The sequence below is a fragment of the Neofelis nebulosa genome, chromosome 13 (genome assembly GCF_028018385.1).
Source record: "Neofelis nebulosa isolate mNeoNeb1 chromosome 13, mNeoNeb1.pri, whole genome shotgun sequence".
NCBI classification, from domain to species: Eukaryota; Metazoa; Chordata; class Mammalia; order Carnivora; family Felidae; genus Neofelis; species Neofelis nebulosa.
The window spans coordinates 41,793,825-41,813,149 of NC_080794.1; the positions used below are offsets into that span (position 1 = coordinate 41,793,825).

Consider the following 19,325-nt stretch of genomic DNA (forward strand, 5'->3'; position numbering starts at 1 on the left):
ATTCTCTAGGGATTATAATTAGAAAAGTCATATTCAAAATTCTTTCTTTCTTTTTTTTTTTTTATGGAGGAAAGACTATCTGAGAGCAAAAGTCTGGGTTTGAATATGACTTTTTTTTTTTTTTTAGGTACACAGTTCATCTCCCACCTACATTTCTATTCTTGTTTTCAGAACAATAGCTGGAACATTTTGAAAAGTGTGTGGAAAGGAAGAGAGACAGCAAGAAAGTGGAGGGGGGAGGGTGGGGCAAGCCTTCACTCCATTAGGTATTATCAGGAAATTGATTTAATATGCATCCAAGTCTCTTTAAATAGAGCTTCAAGTTTGAAAGGGGCTGAAGATGTGGCTTACAAGAATCCAAAGCAGATGCAAAGAAAGAAGCGCCCACATCCACACCCACCAAGACCCCTCTCATCAGAAAAGAATACCTAGCATGTTACATTATACAATACAGCATCTAATGACACTTGCTTTCGGTATCTGCCCCTCGGTTCTGAATTTCAGAAGTAGTAAAGGGGTCATTTTTCCAAAGTATTAGGGCAATCTCAATTCTTTTTTCCTCCCTCAAAAGTTTAATGTTAATCAAAGCAGAATGTCTAATCAGTCCAAGATGGTCTGTCAACTTGAATTATCTGTTTGTCTTCCTATTTACTGTATCTGTCTGTCTACAGTTCTTCCTATCTTTGTGAAGATCAGTTATTGGGGCCTGTGTTTCCTTCTGACTAGAATGGCTACCAGATGATCCTTCCTGGTGATATGTTGATGATTTGCTAATTTATGGCTTTTAAAATCTAGGAATCTGAAAACATTGCTGGGAGTTCAGGCTGGGAATCACATGGGCCATGCAAGGAGAGGACTGAATGGCTTCCCTGTCAAAGGACAGACGTTTGTGTGAAATGCAAAGCCTCAGTCACATTTCAACCAGAGTGATGTCTGTGATCTAGAAATCATAAATGGCACCTTATAGGAAACAGTCTCTCCAGGAGTAACCCCCCACCCGCCACGTCAGGCTTTGCAGAAGCGAGAGTGAGTGTTGCCCAAGCTGTACGTAGACGGGAAATGAAAGGAGGCCCATGGTACTTGGCCCAAGACAATACCACATGAATTAACCCCACATCCTATTCCCAAGTGCTGGAGTCAGCCCTTATCAGAAAAAGTACACATGGAAATGTTATTATAGGAAGACGGTCACCTCTGGGAACCAAGAGGAGAGGCTTAAATAAGCTCTGATTTTGAACTCCCCAGCCACTTTAGTGGCCAAATAATATAATGCATAGCTCAAGAGAGATGTGGCATATTTGGAAATCTTCATGGGTTTGAAGAAGTACATTTATACCCAGTGCCTGTGTGTAGCAAGCACTCAATAATCACACGTGGAATGGACGGTGAAGGCATGACTCACGCTAGTTCCCCTAGGCTGGGGTTGGGGGGATGGCTATGGGGTGGACTGAGTGAGTCTTTATAAAGAAATATGCTTGACCTTTGAACAACATGGGGGTCAAGGCACCGACCCCTGTGAAGTCAAAACTCCACATGTAATTTTTGACTCCCCAAAAACTTGACTACTAATAGCCTATCATTGACTGGAAGCCTTACCAATAACATAAACAGTCGATTGACACCTATTTTATGTGTTACATATGGCACAGACTGTATTCTTACCATAAAGCAAGCTGGAGAAAAGGAAATGTTAAGAAAATCCTAAGGCAGAGAAAACACATTCACAGTTCTATACTGTATTTATCTCAAACAATCCACGTGTAAGTGGACCTGTGCGGTTCAAGCCCATGTTGATCAAGGGTCATCGGTAATGCCTGTTTGGGCACAGCAGATCATTTAAGATTCTAATTCTTTGAAAAAGCAAAAATTGGTCTAGAACCACAGCAGGCAAAGGTTGAGTGTGGTGGAGAAAATGGAGCGGAATTTCGAGACAGCCAGGCAGGAGGGAATAGAAAGTGGTCTCATAAAGGAACAAAGGCCACAGAGAGAGATGGATGAGGAGACCATTTCTGATATGAGGAGACACAGAATTTAATAAGAACCCACTAATAAGGAACCAGGGAAGATACGCAGGGTACCCTCTCCTGGTAAGTCTGTGGAGAGTATACTATACAGGCGAAATAGAGCCTGAAAGGAAAATAAGATTTTAAGACTTACTTCCATGGTTGTAGGACCACAGTAGTAGGACCAAAGACCAATGGTTGTAAGCGGAGTCCGTGTGATATGAATTTTAAAACTAGGGTGTTGACTCCTCTCAGCCTAGGAGTAACAAAAGCTGGGGTGCACAGCCACGGAACAGGCTGTGACATCCCCTCCTCTGAAAGGTCACCTCCCAGGACCTCTTTACAGTAAGTCACCCCTGTTCTGCTCTATAATAGGATCTTAGTCTTTTTTGTGTTCATTTTTGCCACATGTATGAACATTTGTACTTGGTATTTTCTTCAGTCATAGCCTTGCTCATTGCCTGTAACCTCCTGGCGACCGTAATGTCCTTGAGGACAAGTCCCACGGGTTGCTTGCTCACCACCGAATCCTTGGCATCCAACACAACCCTCATTGTGCCAGGCACAGAGACGCTCAGTGAACATCCGTGGACTGAAAATGAGCAAGTGGAAATGATAACAGGAACGGAGAGTGAGGCAGGAAACTAACTGTGCTCTAGTATTTCTTAGCTCTTGAAGTTCTTATCTAAATTATTGAAAACTCTTTAAAATATAACCACCACATTAAAGAACATAATAAAGTACTCTGTTTTCATTTTTAAGTGGAAAAGCATGATACATTCTGCCAACCTCTGTGGCTTTAGGGCTCCCTTTTACAATCCTGAGGCCATGTTGAAGGCAGACTGCCTTACTCCCCCCAGGAAGACCCAGCCTCCTGAGGGTAACACTTCCACCTACAGCTCTGCAATAAACCTAGAGAGTGGATCTTGCAGAGGACTTTCGGGGCAGGCGGGAGGGAGGGAGGGAGGGAGGTCCTGCTACTTTAATTTTCACTGACAGTTAAGAACCCACCACCAAAGAAGTTCTCTAAACCGAAGGAAGCCAGGTGGATATGTCTGCCAGGGCAGGGAATGCTCTTCTTAAGATGCCATGCAGGTAGACTCTGCCTAGGAGGGCGTCTGCATCTGGCAGATCACTACAATCTGCCATGGCTGGTAACCTAGGAAGTGAGCTCCCCAGGAAGAGGCTGAAAGTGTTGAGACCCACAAATAAGGCATAATTTTGGTCAATGATCCGTCTATCCTTGAGAGCCCCTCATTGTTACAAGTGTACAAGAGGTAAATACATTCCTAGTCTAACCAAATGAGAAAAATCAAGGAAGAGACGGTTCAGTCCCCTCCCCACCTTTTTGCCCTTGGGATGGGGCGAGGATCCTTAGAGGCAGTAGGTGAGCAGAAGGAAAACACAGGACCACAGTGATACTCGTGCATTTCTCTTCCTTTCCATCATGTGCACGGTGTTGTGGCCCCACTTATGGGTAGAGGTGGAAGAACAACCATAGGATCATGAGGTTCAGAACAAAAAGGGGTCTCAGGAGATGATCTTCAGAGGCAGCACGGCCCAGTGAAGCAGATTGCCCCTTGGTTCAAACCCTAGATGCACCCTTTGTTAGCTGTGTGACATCAGGCAAGTCACATAACCTCTCTGTTCCTCAGTTTCCTTGCCCACTGCAAATGGAGATGATAATACTTCCCTTTGGTGGTTGCTGTGAGAATTAAGCGATATGCAAGTGTGTAGGTATTCTTACTGTCAGAGAAGGCAGTCTTAGGGCTCTGGGCTGTAACGAGTCACTTCTCATCTACAAGTACCCCCAAAAGCTTGTGACCCAAGCTTTGTCTATATAAAGAAGAGTTCTAAGAGAAGCCACAGTATTTAAGTTTCACAAACAACTTTCCTGAATTGAAATTAGAGCTAGCTTAGTCTGTGACAATGGTTCCCTCAACCAGAAGAGAGGCCTAGCCTCCTCATTCAGCCACAGAACCTCTCCTTCAAGACTTCATTCACCTCCCTGGTCCCCTTTGCCTTCTCCTTGTCGTCTATTATACCTTGTCCTCTCTGTGTGTCCTCTCAGCATTTGGCTACAGAAATCAGTAGAATAATCCAAAGCTATCCCATTCTTCCTTGTCCCAAACACCTGGCCTAGGACTGCCTCAGTTGGGGGCCCCAGAAGCCCATCATGGGAAACACAAGGTCTGGATGGCTCCCTGGCCCGGCCACCTCTAACAAGGGGGTTACAACAGATGGATTCCTCTCTGTGGCTGATTATTTTCCATGGCCCTTGGCCATGTGACCTCAGACCATGATCTTGTCAGTTCTCATAAACTAACCAGGAGTGGCTGAGTCACACGCAGAGAGGAAATCTCAGGGGGGAACAGCAAGGGCCATGGGAGGAAGGAGAGCAAGCTGGGACCCAAAGGCCATGGGAGCCTCACCCCGCTGCTCCCCCACCTCTGAGCAGCTTTGGCCTTACATGAAGGGAAGGAGGAGGCATCGACCCCGGGTGTCAGCTGGGCTGTAGGCAGGCTACCCTTTTGAATAAGACCTGGGGTCTCAGCCCGAGAGGACAATTGTCCCCAAGACCTCCAACCCACAGAGACTGCCTGCCAAGGCCACTCATTGAACCTCTGGTCACTGACACCCAATTCCTATTCTTAGGAGCCCTGATGCATCATAATAAGATAGAGAATAGCTGACATGTCCCCACATCTACTGCTGGCTCTGGATGTCCTGTGGGAGGTCAAGTGAGGAACACTGAAGTGAATGTTGGAGGAAGCCAGGCCAGGCCTTTGATCCCATGTTGACGGTGAGGACGTGCCGGGGATGCTATATGAAGTGTTCACATTATGTCAAACACATTGATCAAAACCGAAAATGAGGTGCCAACAAAACCTCCATGTTCTCCAATATCCTGAAATTGGGTGTTGCGTAAACAAAACCCTGAACTTTTCTGCCTAATGTGTGTGTGTGTGTGTGTGTGTGTGTGTGTGTGTGTGTGTGTTTACTTTAAATCATCTTTAGATTTCAAAGTTGTGTGTCTCCATAGCTTTTGGGTCACAAGTTACCTTAAATTCTCTGACAAGTTAATGCATTGTTAGAGTATTTCTGAGTAAGATATGCATGTGTAAACAAATCCCTTAACTATGTATATGTTTTAATTACATTCTGGGCACTCACTTGATGAAATCCTGGGGAGAAGAGTGTACATACGTGTATCCATGAATACAGCACATGTATTTTTGCATACACAAAAACACAGGGCAAAGCACGCTATTTTAAGAGTCTGAGCTCTATCTTTCAACAAAGTTTAGCTGCTTTCCCTTTGCAAATGCATTTAATTTTATCTGGAAACTTTTTGACGTTAGAAATAGAACAACTGTAGTTTCTCATTATGTTTGCTGCCAGAATCCATGCTTGGTTGCTCAACTAAAGACCTTATATTGCTAATTACTACCACATGCCCATATCCCAAGCGAAAGAAAACTTATTGATTCTGACAGCCCATTCTCTCAACACTGAATTCCAAATGAAAACTCAAATTTTGGCCAAACATAACATTTCATCAATCTTGTTCTACTGACTGGAAAAACAACATCAAACAAAGGGTGCTAATGGCCCTTTATTACCGTTCCTTTCCCAAGCTTATATTTTCTGATGAAAGATCTAAGTGACCAAAGGGCTTCTTTAAACTACTTAGTAATTAGCTTTTGAACCAGGAAACAATGCGTAAAGTAAAGTGAACGGTCCCAGTGTTGATGACAGGACCGACTCTCTGTCCTCAGGGTCGGGGGACATCAGAGACCCAAAGAGAACATTAAAAGCAAAGTGTGTATTTTCCTAAAGGGAGACGAAAAAAAGAGACAGAGAAAACACCAGGCTAAAAGCCGGTGGTAAATGATGACAGAGATGGAGACAGAACAAAAGCTGTGGGGAGTCTGTGATCTGAAGTCATCAGCACTCGGGGGTTTGAGTGGAGGTGCCACGGCAAAAAGATGATGGGATCAGACCAGGGGTGGGTGAGTGACTGCTGGTCTCAGTCCTCATCTGGGATGCCCACCAACAAAAGCCACCCGCCACCAGGCCCACCCGCACTGGACTAGGGAAACTAGAGGGAAAAAAAATTTTACCTGGAGGGAGAGTCAAGAAGTATTTTCAGCATAGACTTGGGGGCAATTGACTTTATTGGCTTCTTCGGGGGCAGTGACAAGGAAATGCTGGCCGAGGTAGTGGGGTGGGAGGAATAAAGAGAGCCCATGCCCTCAGAATGCCTTCTGCTTTATGGCGACCTGTTCACACCTTAAAGGCAAAATGGACAGAGGAGCTGTTTTTCTCTTGGCAATGGAATAAATGACCAATGGGAATCTCTGGACTTATCTGGCCTTTTGGATCCAACCAATGGCCCAGAAATCAGAACAGCTTGGTTCTAATCTCATCCAGGGTTGTTAAGATAATAGGGAGAGGAGGGCTCCATTAGAGGAAAGGTGGAGGAACGTGCTGCCTCTACAGACGAGACGCCAACTGGCCTCCTCTCGCTCACTGTCCTTTGTTCCTTTGAAAGGAAACTGGTGTCCTGTGGGCAGTTCAAGAAAATGAGTCTTTTTATTTTCCACCTCTTCATTTTCTGAAGGAAGGACAGGACACCTGAGCTCAGGATGCACTGGAATCACCGACAGGAGATGAGGTTTGCTCCATCCAACATGATTACTGGGCCCAGAGGAGATGGGGGTGGAGGATGGGGAAGGGCAATGCTATAGTTTTATTTTCTCTTAAAAAGCAAAATAGGCTATTCAAGAGTTCATCTGAAAATGTACTGGGGGAGGGGGACCTAGTTATGTGATAGGAGCTTCTATGACCGGGAAGGGGCCTGAGTGATGAAAATATTCTCATCTTCATCTGCATGGTAATCACTGGGTGTGTACATAGGTACAAATCCCTTGAGCTGTACTTTAAAGCTATATACCTCTTACTTTATGGAAGTTAAAACAAAAAACCCAGAAACAACAAAAACAAGGCTGAGTGCCCAAGTTAAAAAAAAAAAAAAAAAAGTAAAAAATGGTTGCCACCAGCCCTGCCTCTCCGGAGGCCTTCTCCTCCCAAGACAGTGCTCTGGCAGAAGACAGAGATGGTAAGGCCCTGCCATTTACTCAGGAGTCAAATTTCAGGTTGATAACGAACCCAGACACTGGTATTGATATCAATAAAACGATCTGAACACAAACTGAAATAGTCCCCAAGAAGAAAGCATTGATGTATGGGAAGTCAAACAAAAGACCATCAGGAATAGCATGTGGTACCCTAACATACCATAAATGTAATATGTCTTGCCCAGAAGGAATTTCAGCTGAGTAATGAGTCCCTTTGAGGACACGTTCGGTGCCTCCTGGCTAAAGAGAATTGGTTTCCTGGCTGCCATGATGCCTTTACAGCAGGCAAGGTGACCTTTTTCTTGCCCTCCCTAAGACTTCCCTGCTGGAGTATGATCCCATGTTATTGCTGCACGAAAACAACCCCATAGGATGGCATCACGTTAGTCTGGGGCACCAGAATGTAATCACTAAGCCAGTTGAATGAGCTTGGTTTACTTGGTAGGGATTAGAACAGAAGATACAGGCCCAGTAATCTACAACCCGTTCCAGGAGAAACACAGTGGGTCTCTCAGAAAGACGGGTGGAGAAGAAAGGCACGAACAGGGGGGCACAGGTCTGGATAGTCAGTCCACAGGTGACGTCATACCCCACACAGAATGTGGCCCTTCCCTCACAGAAGCACCTGGGTAGGAGGAGGGAGGGGCGGGATTCAGGTGTCACCGCCATAGGGCCTCTTGAAAGTCACTCAACCACATCTTTTCTGATGTAACTGACTTACTTTCTGCCTCCATGTTTGTTAAAAGTCCCGCCGAATTTATTCCGATTCAGGATGAGAGCAGCAATTTCGGGCACGTAGCGGGCAAACATTGCCTACATGCATGAAACAAAGAAACAAGAGCCAAAAAAAAAAATGGCATGCAGAGAGGATTCTACCGCAGCACAGGCAGCAAAACCTCTTGGCATACTTACTTTCTTCCACTAACCGCACTATAGGAGCCCCCGTATTTCTTGCGGTTTCCTATTAATTCTATGATTTCAGGGACGTAGCTGGCAAACATGGCCTGAGGAGAAGACAGGAGACAGAAGAGAGACTGAAAAGACAGGCCAAAGAAAGGGGGTGACCTTTTCAGAGGGGGTGGGGGGGGGGGTCGGAACACTAAGATCCGAAAACACAAAGGGGTTAGAACTGCAAAGGTATATACCACTGTGGTGGGTTGTAAAAATAAAGGCACAAAAAGGGCAAGCTCCTGAAAATACACAGGACGAAACAAACATTAACCAACCCGGACAACTAAAAAAGAAAAACAAAAATAAAAAAATCGCAGTCGACAAAAATACAAAAGAGACAGGAATAAATAAGTTGACATCTAGCGCTTCTTGCTAAAGGAAAGTCAGTAAAGGGGGTGCATGCTGGTGAAATCACACACACACACACACACACACACACACACAAAACTGCAAGAGAAGACCTTTCTTTCTAGCTAAAATTCACAGGAGAATCAATGCCTTTATGAGTGATGAAAGACAATAAACATCAAAAGAAGATTAAAATAATATAAACTTATCCAGTAAAAAAAAAATCACTAAAAAGCACAAAAGGTAAATTTAGGAAATCATGTGGGGGGTGGAGAAGAAAGGAGAAACACAAAACTGCCATGTTTTGCCCAACAAACATTGTGCTTGTGGCTGGATAAGTGGGTCTCATTACCTACAGGGACCTCCCTGATGCTGAGGAAATGTTTGTGTTAGCTTACACACGCACATGTACATTTAATATACATTTTTAAAATGTATATATGTCGTATGCATACAGAACAGAGAGATGTATATGCATAGTACAAATGTATGTGCCGTGGACACATGTGAAAGCTGTGTGTGAAGTAGGATTCTAATCACTTACCACATAACAGTGCAAACATCTAAACTTCACCTAAGTTACTTTGAAAGACAAAATGCAGCAATCCCCAATATGCTGCCAGAAATCCCCCTTTCAAAAATTACATCCTAACTGACTGTTATGACCTGCAAAGACCAGAAAAGCAAAGAGCAGAACCTTCTGACTTACAAAGGGGGAGGGAAAATATCCCATGTGTTGCTGCATAATGGAATTGGTTGGTTCTTTACAAAACCACCCTCGGCTCACCTAATGATGTCCACCTGCATGAGACCAGTAGGCTTTCCATCCTCTGCGGGGACCCTACTCTCTGGGGCAGGCCCCGGCCACAGTGTTCGTTGGAAGTTAGGAGAGGATCGTGAAGGATGTGGGGGAGCTCTTGAAACCGCAAACTGTCTACCGAGTATCTATAGCATCTACTGGGTCAGGTGACAGCAACTGTCCTTGCAGAGGGTATCAGCTTCTGAATCATATTACTAAAGAACAGACACTCTCACTTAATAAGTGAGCATCACTTTCTTAAGACAATTAGGTTTCCTCCTGGTGAAAAGGCTGACCCTGACAAGGGCAGTGTGCCTGGGTCTCTGGGGAACAAGTCTCATATACCAAAGAAATATGCAGTAAAGCCACCATTGCATTTGGATGGACTCGGTCTGATTGTAACACTAAGGCAATCACTTGCTTGCAATGAAGAAACAGTCAAAATACAAAGCTTTAAAGAAATGGATAACGGAAAATATTAATGACCATAAAAATCAACATCATAATAAAGAGCTTTTACCAGTCCCCCGAGGATGAAGAAGACCATGAAGAGGCGTCCAAGTGTGGTTTTTGCGTAAACATCCCCATAGCCAACAGTGGACATTGTGACCATGAGTAAATAGACGCATTCCCAATACGTAAGAGCCTGGTTGTTTTGGAAATTTTCCCATGGGTCCCCTGAATTCTCCACCTAAAGCAAGGGGACAGGGAAGAAAAAGGATGATATTATATACATATGATAAACCAGGGACACAAAAACTCCAGCGGGCTGCTTCCGGATACACAGCCACCTCAACACAAGGTGTCTGCTGCCCGGGTAAGTTCTGTAGTGATGACTCAGAATCCAGCTTCCCATCGCCCTACTGCCCCACTCCCCCACCCCAGACAGGTAACAGAGAAAGTGGAGAGGCTGTAACAGAAACATATCTTCCTAGCTGATTGGGACAAAGAGGGGAAGAAACAAAGGTAAATATCCCTAGGTTTTCTTCTCATTGTTAAAGATTTGAAGCCAGCTGAATTTTAAGGCATTGCCCCTGGCTACGTTTTACAGTATCCTCTTCAAGGGAAGAGCCAGAGAGCCCTGCCCTGACCTTTCTCTGTGAGTTCCTGCTCAGTCTCGGAGGGCCTGGCTCATGCACTCCCAAAGAAATTCTAAACTCTCCCACAAAGGGCCTCGTCCTTTCATCATTCTGACCAAGGCGATTGCCCGGTGGGCCTCCCTCATGCAGATCTTACACCCGGACCCCAAACAGCATCTCTCGGAGTCTGACTCTGCTCTCCTGACTTTGCAGAATGTCAGGGATGGCTCTACCCTGCAAATGGCAGGAATTTCCCTGAGAGCACGAAAATCAAGCTCATGAGAACAATTTGCTTTTGTGCAACTCGTCAGACCAAGGGTCAGCAAGCTTTTTCCGTAAAGGAAAAGATAGTAAACATTTTCAGTTCTGCGCAACACAGTTTGTGATCTCTGTAGCAACAACTCAACTCTGCAGAAGGTGAATCAGCCAGAAGCAATACTTACACTAAAGGGGCGTGGATGAATTGGGAGCCCTTTGGCCCCAGGGGTGCAGGCTGCCCATCTCTGCTTTAGACTTTACAAAACACTTCCCATCGAATTTGATCCACCAACAAGTTGTGAGGTAGGCAAGAGAGAGAATTAGGGAGAGAGGGAGATGGGTGGGCTGGGCCTCCAGGTCTACCCCAGATCCCAACCCTGCAATATACCCTGCCAGTGTTCTACCAGCACAGCCCCTGTGGGCAGTGAGCCTCCAGGCCTCCAATCCCCCAGGCCTCCCGCTCTTCCTCTGCAGAAAGGTTCCAGAACTTAGCCTCTCTCACACATGACTTCTTGATCCCAGCGTGTCATTTTCGTGGAGGTTTCCTGGTGAAGCAGAAGCGACTTCACAAGATAGTAAGGTGAGCTCACTGGCCTACCAAAGACCACATTTGTGATTGGGGTGATTACCTACTAAGAGTGATTTCAGCCAAGAATTCCAACAACACAAAGGGGTGGGTGGGGAGCCATCAGATCTACTAGTGAGAGCCCCAGCTTCCATGCAAGGCTGCCTTCCTCTGCATGGTAATTACATAAACCCCAGTGATGTTAGGTAACTAAATGCACCCTTCCCCTCACTTAACGCAGATAGAGGCTTTCCTCAGCAAGGGAAAGGCACTTTTACTCAAATCTTCAGAATTAGATGAGGCTCCTTCCAGTTTTAACAGTTTGTGTTTGTATGAAACATGCTTCCAACAAAAGCTGTGTTCCCTAAAAGCAGGGATAAAAGTCGGCCTCCAGGAGGTGAGAATAGCTTGACTTAATAATATAAGCCTTTCAAAGAGTCATTAATTTAAAAGAATTAACATTTTTGAGATACAAAATAACTTGACAAGCAATCAGGCAAAAGAATCGAAGGTAGCTTTTTGTAAGGGGGAAGTGGAGGGAAATTAAGGGATCTGAATTTGTTGTTCATTAAGAGATGTGGGTCAAACTTTCAACCTTGTCACCAACACATTTTCAAGTGTTGGCTGAGGAAGCACTGCCATCTTGTGGCTGCCTGGAGTTACTGCAGACAGAATGAAAAATCCCCCCAACCCGGTGAGCCGAAAAATGCAGGTTAATGGAGCGAACATCGTTCACCATTCGGAATTAGTTTGGGGTATAGGGTTGGACACCCAGACAATTGTGCAGTTGCCTCTCCTTCTCTTACATTCTTCAGCTAGGCTGAAGTTTCTCTTCAGGGAGAAAAATTTCAGGTAATAAAATGATACGGTGTGGGGGGGGGGGGGGTACCTGTTGCAGAAAAGCCAGAGCTGAAGCATCTTCAAGGATACTCACCAAATGGATGAACCCAGCTGCTGTTAGCCATGTGCTGATAAATATGGAGAGCAGATTCACCAGCTTGATGGAATTACTGTGCAAAAGAGACAATAAGCAAAATCCCCAAGTTACAAAAAAAAGACCATGCTGGGGCTGCCTTCCAGAGTGACAGCAATCTTTAGGGGACAGGCAGCCCACCTTCACTCTCCAGTGTTTCCTCCATCATAAAGAAATGTCCCAGAAGACAGCATCAGTAGCTAGGTAGGGCCAGAGCCTACAGAAAAATGACATCTGGGCCACTAAAAGTGACCCCTAAATTAACCCCTCCATTGGGTTTAAATTTTTTTAATTAAATTTTATTTTGAACATTTTTATATCTATAGAAATATGGAAAGAAAAGTATAATAAACACTTATATGCCCTTCATCTAGATTGATCAATTAACAGTTTTGTACATTTGTTTTGTCTCTAGGAGCACCTGGGTGGCTCCGTCAGTTAAGCATCCAACTTTGATGCTTAGGTCATGATCTCACGGTTTGTGACTTCAAGTCCCATGTCAGACTCTGTGCTGACAGCACGGAGCCTGCTTGGGATTCTCTCTCTCCCTCCCTCTCTCTCTCAAAATAAATAAACTTTAAAAAAAAATAAGGAGGGGCACCTGGGTGGCTCAGTCGGTTAAGCATCTGACCTCAGCTCAGGGCATGATCTCACGGTTTGTGGGTTCAAGCCTTGCATTGGACTCTATGCTGGCAGTGCAGGGCCTGCTTGGAATTCTCTCTCCTTCTCTCCCTCTGTTCCTCCCCAAATTGCACTCTTCTCTCTCTCTCTCTCAAAATAAATACATATTTTTTAAAAATAAATTAAAATTAGTTCATGCTCTGTCTCTCTCTGTCCCAAAAATAAATTAAAAAACGTTGAAAAAAAAAAAAAAAAAAAGAAAAAGAAAAAAAAAGGGGCGCCTGGGTGGCGCAGTTGGTTAAGCGTCCGACTTCAGCCAGGTCACGATCTCACGGTCCGTGAGTTCGAGCCCCGCATCAGGCTCTGGGCCGATGGCTCGGAGCCTGGAGCCTGTTTCCGATTCTGTGTCTCCCTCTCTCTCTGCCCCTCCCCCGTTCATGCTCTGTCTCTCTCTGTCCCAAAAATAAATAAAAAAACGTTGAAAAAAAAATAAAAAAAAAAAATAAAAAATAAAAAATAAAAATAAATTAAAATTAAAAAACATAAGGAAACCATGCAACACAGCCACACTACAGCTGTCATACCTAAAATAATTCACATGAATCCAGGAACGTCATCTAAAATGCACTCTTTATTTGAATTTTTCCAGTTGCCCTGAAATTGTTTATTGATGCTTTCATTTTTTCACCCTGATACAGGAACTAACCAAGATTCAGGGACTGCATTTGGTTATTATGTTGCTTTCTGTATTCCAGGGGTCTTGAAAGTTTTTCTATAAAGGGGCAGGTGGTAAATATTTTAGGCTTTGTGGGTCACAGCATCTCTGTAGCAACTCTTCTACTCTGCTGCTGTTGCATAGAAGCAGGAGAACGAATGTGTCTGTGTTCCAACAGAACTTTATTTACCAAAACAGGCAGTGAGCTGGATTAGCCCTTGGCCTATATCGTTTGCCAATCCCTGCTTTGTTCTCCTTTAATCTATACCTACCCCCCCCCCCCCCCCCCGCCGCCCAACTCTTTCTGTTTGTTTTCAAAGACATTTAATTTTCTTTACACTCAGGTCAGCTGCCTTATTTATGTCCCATATTCTGATTTGTCTAATCGTTCCCCCATGACAAGATTCTGTTTATATGCTTCTGTTAAGAGTATCTACCTGGGATGGCATCACATCAGAAAATCTCAACTCAATTACACTAGGCCCAGTCATTTGGTTAAGGTGGGAACATCAAATCTTGCCACCAAGAAGAGCCCACTTCCTTGTAATTAATATGTCATCTGTGCAGCAAGAATCTGAGACTATATGAACATCCTATTCTCTAAAAACCTCATGCTGAATAATTTCAGCATCCATCAGTGTTCCCTGAGTGGATCATTTGGGACTCACTACATTTTAAGCATCCTGAAAGCACAGGCCTTGTCTGTCTGGATCCTGGGAACATGAGTCCCTGGCACATAATAGGGCCTCTATGCATAAGTACTGAATGAATTGGTCCCTTCCTCTGCACTCTCCATACTTAGCTTCACCAGGCTCACTCCCACTGGAGTACAGCTCCTTGAACGCTGTCATCAGCAGGTCATTTCTCTGTCCAAAGACTCCCTGTTGGCTAAATGCTATTATGTCCAAACTCCTTCCATCCTCAACACTGGCTAAAGTTGCAGGCTTAGCCACCACCCTCTTCTACATAAACTCTTGAAACTTCTGTAGCAGCCAAACCCGGGTATTACATCTTTGTTTATGCTACTATCATAGGTGGTCCTTCCCATCAATGCAAATATTTCCCTTTCTTCAGAGCCTGGTTCAATCCCCATGTCCTCATTAATATGGTCCCCCACCTGCAATACAAGGTGACTCCTCATGGCTCTTACTTTCAGGCACTTGTTGGTAATCGATCCCAGTGTCTTAAGACATCTTCTGTAATGTTGTTTGGATTGCTTTTGTCTCATGTTCCTAACTGCATCTTGCAGAAACAAAGTCTATCTTCTGCCTCTTTCAGTCTCCCTATAGTGGCTGAACGCCACTCACAGGGTAGTTCAGCCCATTATCCTTGACAGATTGTTTTCTGCCCTCTCCCATCTCTTCCTCACGGGGATCCGATGATGTAAATCCTGAGAGTTTAAGATCACGGTTAACAGTAATGGCTTACACTTCTATGGTTCCTTTATGGTGCTTACCATTAGCTCACTGTTCTAAGTGCTTTGAGTGTATTAACTCCTCTACTTTTCACAATGACTCTGTGAAGTCATCCAAACCCAAGCTCACATGGTGAGCACCAGAGTTGGGATTTGAGCGGGGGCAGCTTGGCTGCTGAGTCTGCCCTCTTGGCCGCTACACAGTCACAGCCTGGCATCTGTCAGAAAGTCTTCCTTGATTGCTAAAGCAAAGCTGTGTCTCCCCCCATGCTCTATGCATAGGATAGGAGAAGGTCAGAGATAGCTGCTCCACGGAGGAGAGAGACTATGTAGACACACTGATTAACCTCTTGAACTGCCACAAAAGAGAATGGAAAGGAAAAATTCTGATAACTACATCTACACTGGGGTCACCATGTAGAGGAAGGCGGGGTGGGCTGCAGTCCAAGGTAGCACAGGGGTTGAGGGAGAAGCCCCTCAGTGGAGGTCAGATCAGTGGCTCTAGGACAGGCACGAGACAAGGGTCCAGTTTGCCTTTTTCTTCAATCTTCTTTTCTTTAAGTAACTGAGCAGAGGAACCCATGGTCTTAGTTTTCTAGAGTTGGTTCTAACAGTTCAAGGAAAGAATAACCAAATATTTTTAATTTTGTTTGATACTGATCTCTTGAAATGTGTGGAATGACTCCTTTCTGGTTCAAAAACAGAAAAAAACAATAAAAACGTCTACTCTGTCATTCTTGGTCATTTCTAGAGTTGCCAGATTATGAGAATTGCCTATAAAAATTGCCAATATTTATTGAATCCCTATTATGTGCTATGCACTTTGTTGGGTTCTTTATTTTCTTCAGATTTTTACCATTTACCTTTTGATATAGGTACGATCACTGTCCTCACTAACCAAATAAACTGAGGCTTAGTGTACTTAAGCAGCTTGCCTGAGAAGACATGGTCGGAACATGTAAGTGGTGGACTTAATAGTCTAACCAGGCCTGTCTGATCCAAATCCTATTTAACGCGGTAATTCGGAGAAGCAGTACACAGCTGTTTTTATTGTTCTTTGTTTTGTCCCATATCTCTTCCTCAAGGACAGCCCAGTCCTCAGCCTCTAGCGCTCAAAGGTTCCCACCTCTCCCTCTACCTGGGTGGCCTGAGGCACACTGGCTGATGGAGGAGCTCCCGGCTCTAAAGGGCTCCCAAGTAAGGCCTATCAGAGGCATGTCTCAGAAACTGAGCAGGATAAAAATAATCTTTTTCCTTCTGAGATTTGGATGCAGAAAATATTAAGTCTGGAGCTCTAGAAGGCCATCTGCCCTGGAGAAACTCTGTCTGAGAATGTAACCTAAAAGAAATAAAGAGAGAGGCAGAATCCTGATGAGAGAATCTGAACCCCTGGATCCACACATGCTCAATTCTCTCTTGAATCCCAGTCATTACTAAGGCTGGTTTAAAGTAGACTCTGTCACTTGCAATTAAAGCCATCTGCCTACAACAGAAGGGATTGGTAGCCAAAAAGCACGTGGGCGTGAAGCCTATATGAATGAATGAATGAATGAATGAATGAATGAATAAAATTTAAAAAACAATAACATAGATATAAGGCATCCACCCAACGAGCCACTGGGGAAAGCAACTCTGGCAATCAGTGAACTGAACATTGTTGTGGCTGAAACACCATTATGTCTTGTTCCCAACTAGTTTCTTAATGGGAAGCCAAACTAGAGCAAAACCCCCTGTCTCTACCTTGTTACTCCTCCAAGGTGTGAGCTAACATTGGAGCATGAGAAGCAGTTGAGGAACAGGTAGCCATTAGCAAAGGGAGAGATCTCAGAAAAACGTGTATAAATAGTCCTCGATTTAACAATGGTTCAACTTATGACTTTTTGACTTTACAATGGTGTGAAAGCCATCTGCATTCAGTAGAAACTAGATTTTGAGTTTTGGTCCTTTCCTGGGCTAGCAATATGCCGCATTGATTTCTCTCATGATTCTGGGTAGTGACAGCGAGATGCAGCCCCTAGTCAGCCACGCGATCACAAGAGCAAACAATCGATACACAGCCATTTTGTTTTTCACTTCCGGGACAGTATTCAGTAAATTACATGAGCTATTCAGCACTTTAATATAAAATGGGCTTTGTGTTAGATCATTTTGTCCAGGTGTAGGCTAATTTAAGCGTTCTGAGCATATTTAAGGTGAGGCTAGGCTAAGCTCTGTGTGAGAGGTTAGGAGTATTAAATGCATTTTTGACTTATAGTGAGTTTATCTGGCCATAATCCCATCGTAAGTCAAGGAAAATGTGTAGTGTTCATTTTCTCAAAGGGTAATTAAATACCAAGTTGATTCACTTACAAACTTCCAGATCCTTGGAACCTGAAGAAAGCAGTGTCCCACCAACCACCATGTGGAATGCTCTTGAGATATTAAAACTATTGCAGCCTTTGAGCCTCTTGGTGCTTTGGAAAAACAACCTAAATATGGTGATTACTAATTTCTAAATAATTGTCACAATGATATTAATAGTGCATAAGGGAGTTCTTGCTGTGCGTGGAGTTCATCATTGATGATGAAAGACTCTGTATTCAGTGCTGAAATCTGATTATTTTATGGCATTATCATCATTACAGATCGCTAGTATTAGGAATTTGCTTTCCAAATTAAACTATACAACCAGGTAATTATCTAAAAGCTCTGTGAAAAAGATGCAAAATTAACTCTTGGTGCACTTACTGCATATTCTGAAATTTGAACCTCACCAGGTTGCACAGGGCTCTGTGGGAGGAGGCATGGGGTAGCAGGGCCAAGTTTGTGCACTCTGCATGGCAAAAGGGGGCCACTGGAAATAAGCATAGGTTTTTGGCCAAAGCTATGGGTCTGAGCCAAACACAAACTTCCCAATGGCAAGAATGACTGGAACCATTCGGATTCAAGCCCCTTTCCCATGCCTTGAGGGAGGGGACTATGACCTTATGAGAACCTAACTCATAAAGAAAATCATTTCTATGTTGTCCATTTTCATTGCTGCCTCCCCAACTCATGAGTTCTCCATAGCCATTGGAGAAATTTACATTACTGGATACAGTGAATTTTCCAAGGGCAGGCACAGGTATCTTCCTGTTCCTATAGATCAGAGACCTTTCCAGGACCCCATAGATACTGGAAGAGAGAAAGTCTTTCTCTTTTTGAAAGTATAGCTATAAACCCAGAGCTAACACGAGCCATCTTTGCCCTCAGTGTATTTAACAAGACATGTTTTGGTTAACACTAAAAACGTCATCCACTTTCTACAAAGAAGGGCAAATCTGTCCCTGTTCAGCTTGTCCACTATTTTCCTCCATTCTGGCTAAAGTTACAGCCAGGTGTCAATGGGTTTATTTTGTTTTATTATTATCTTTGCTAGACAGATGTAAGATATCCACCCCTGAAAATTCACTTGGACTATACTACTTTGAGATGAATATTCTGAACTCTAAGCAAAATCAGGTTCTGGCAATTCTTCCCCTTTAAGTAATCTCTCTGCCCCTCTGCCTGCTCTCCACCCCAACTTGCCCTGCCTAAGGCCATTTCCTGATACCACTCGCCTGGACAACTGCCTTGACTGGTCTAATGCTCTACAGTCTTAGATGCTTCAAACCCATCAAACAATTGGTGGACTAGTAGATCTTTCTAAAATGTAAATCTGACCACATTCCTCTCCTACTTAAACCCTTCAGCAATTCCCTCTTGCTCTCCAAGTTAAATCCATGATACCTGAGAGCCCTCACGATGTGGCCTCCACCTGCACAAGCCCTTGCAGTCTCCATAGGGAATACTCTTTTTTTTAAGAACCTAACTTGGAAGTTCGTAAGGGTTGGGGAAGTTTTACTTTATCCTTTATGCTTTTCTACGTTGTTGAAATGTTTACAATGAGCTATAGTCTGCTTTGATAATCAGCAAGGCCGTTGCCACTTAAAACAAATTGTTGGGACGACCCATGTTTTTATCATCAGCCTGTACACACGAAATGAGATCAGAATGACAGCCTTTAAAACAGAGATGCTTATTTTTCTCTGAGTGTAGAATAAGTCTGCTCTCATCTGGGAGTCTGTTCGCCAGTTTTCAGAGCCACTGAGGCACCGCCAAAGCTCAGACGATGACATGGAGGGGAACCTGTCCCCTTCAAGATGCCATTTTCCAGAGAAGGAGCACATTAGGACCCTCTTTTGGCTGGTAGTTGGCAGGAATGGCCCTGATGCTGTCCCATAACTGTGAACTGTTTCTTTCTTCTGTGTTTTCTCTGTCATCCTGTTCACTCTGCTGCCCTCTTGTCTCTCCCTCCCTCCCTCCCTCCTTCTCTCTCTCTCTCCCCAATATACTTCCCTGCTCTGTTTCTTCCAGCTCTTTGCCAAGCAAGGCAACCAAAGGACAGAAAATGAAGCTGCAATTTCAAATCATTATTTCAAATCACATTTGCAATATCTC

General features: G+C 44.1%; 1 protein-coding gene across 29 annotated transcripts in view; it reads right to left on the reverse strand.

Annotated features, from left to right (window-relative positions):
* The window catches only part of KCNMA1 (potassium calcium-activated channel subfamily M alpha 1), a 739,425-nt gene that overhangs the window by 225,827 nt on the left and 494,273 nt on the right, over window positions 1-19,325 (reverse strand). For 27 of the 29 annotated variants that reach the window (XM_058696780.1, XM_058696775.1, XM_058696773.1 and 24 more), the window contains 3 exons: window positions 12,079-12,154; window positions 9,763-9,933; window positions 8,057-8,148 (listed from right to left, as the gene is read on the reverse strand). In XM_058696780.1, the coding sequence (XP_058552763.1) occupies window positions 8,057-8,148; window positions 9,763-9,933; window positions 12,079-12,154 (339 nt within the window). Of the gene's footprint in view, window positions 1-7,865; window positions 7,958-8,056; window positions 8,149-9,762; window positions 9,934-12,078; window positions 12,155-19,325 lie in introns of all 29 variants that reach the window. The other 2 variants (XM_058696774.1, XM_058696796.1) reach the window with 1 other exon arrangement.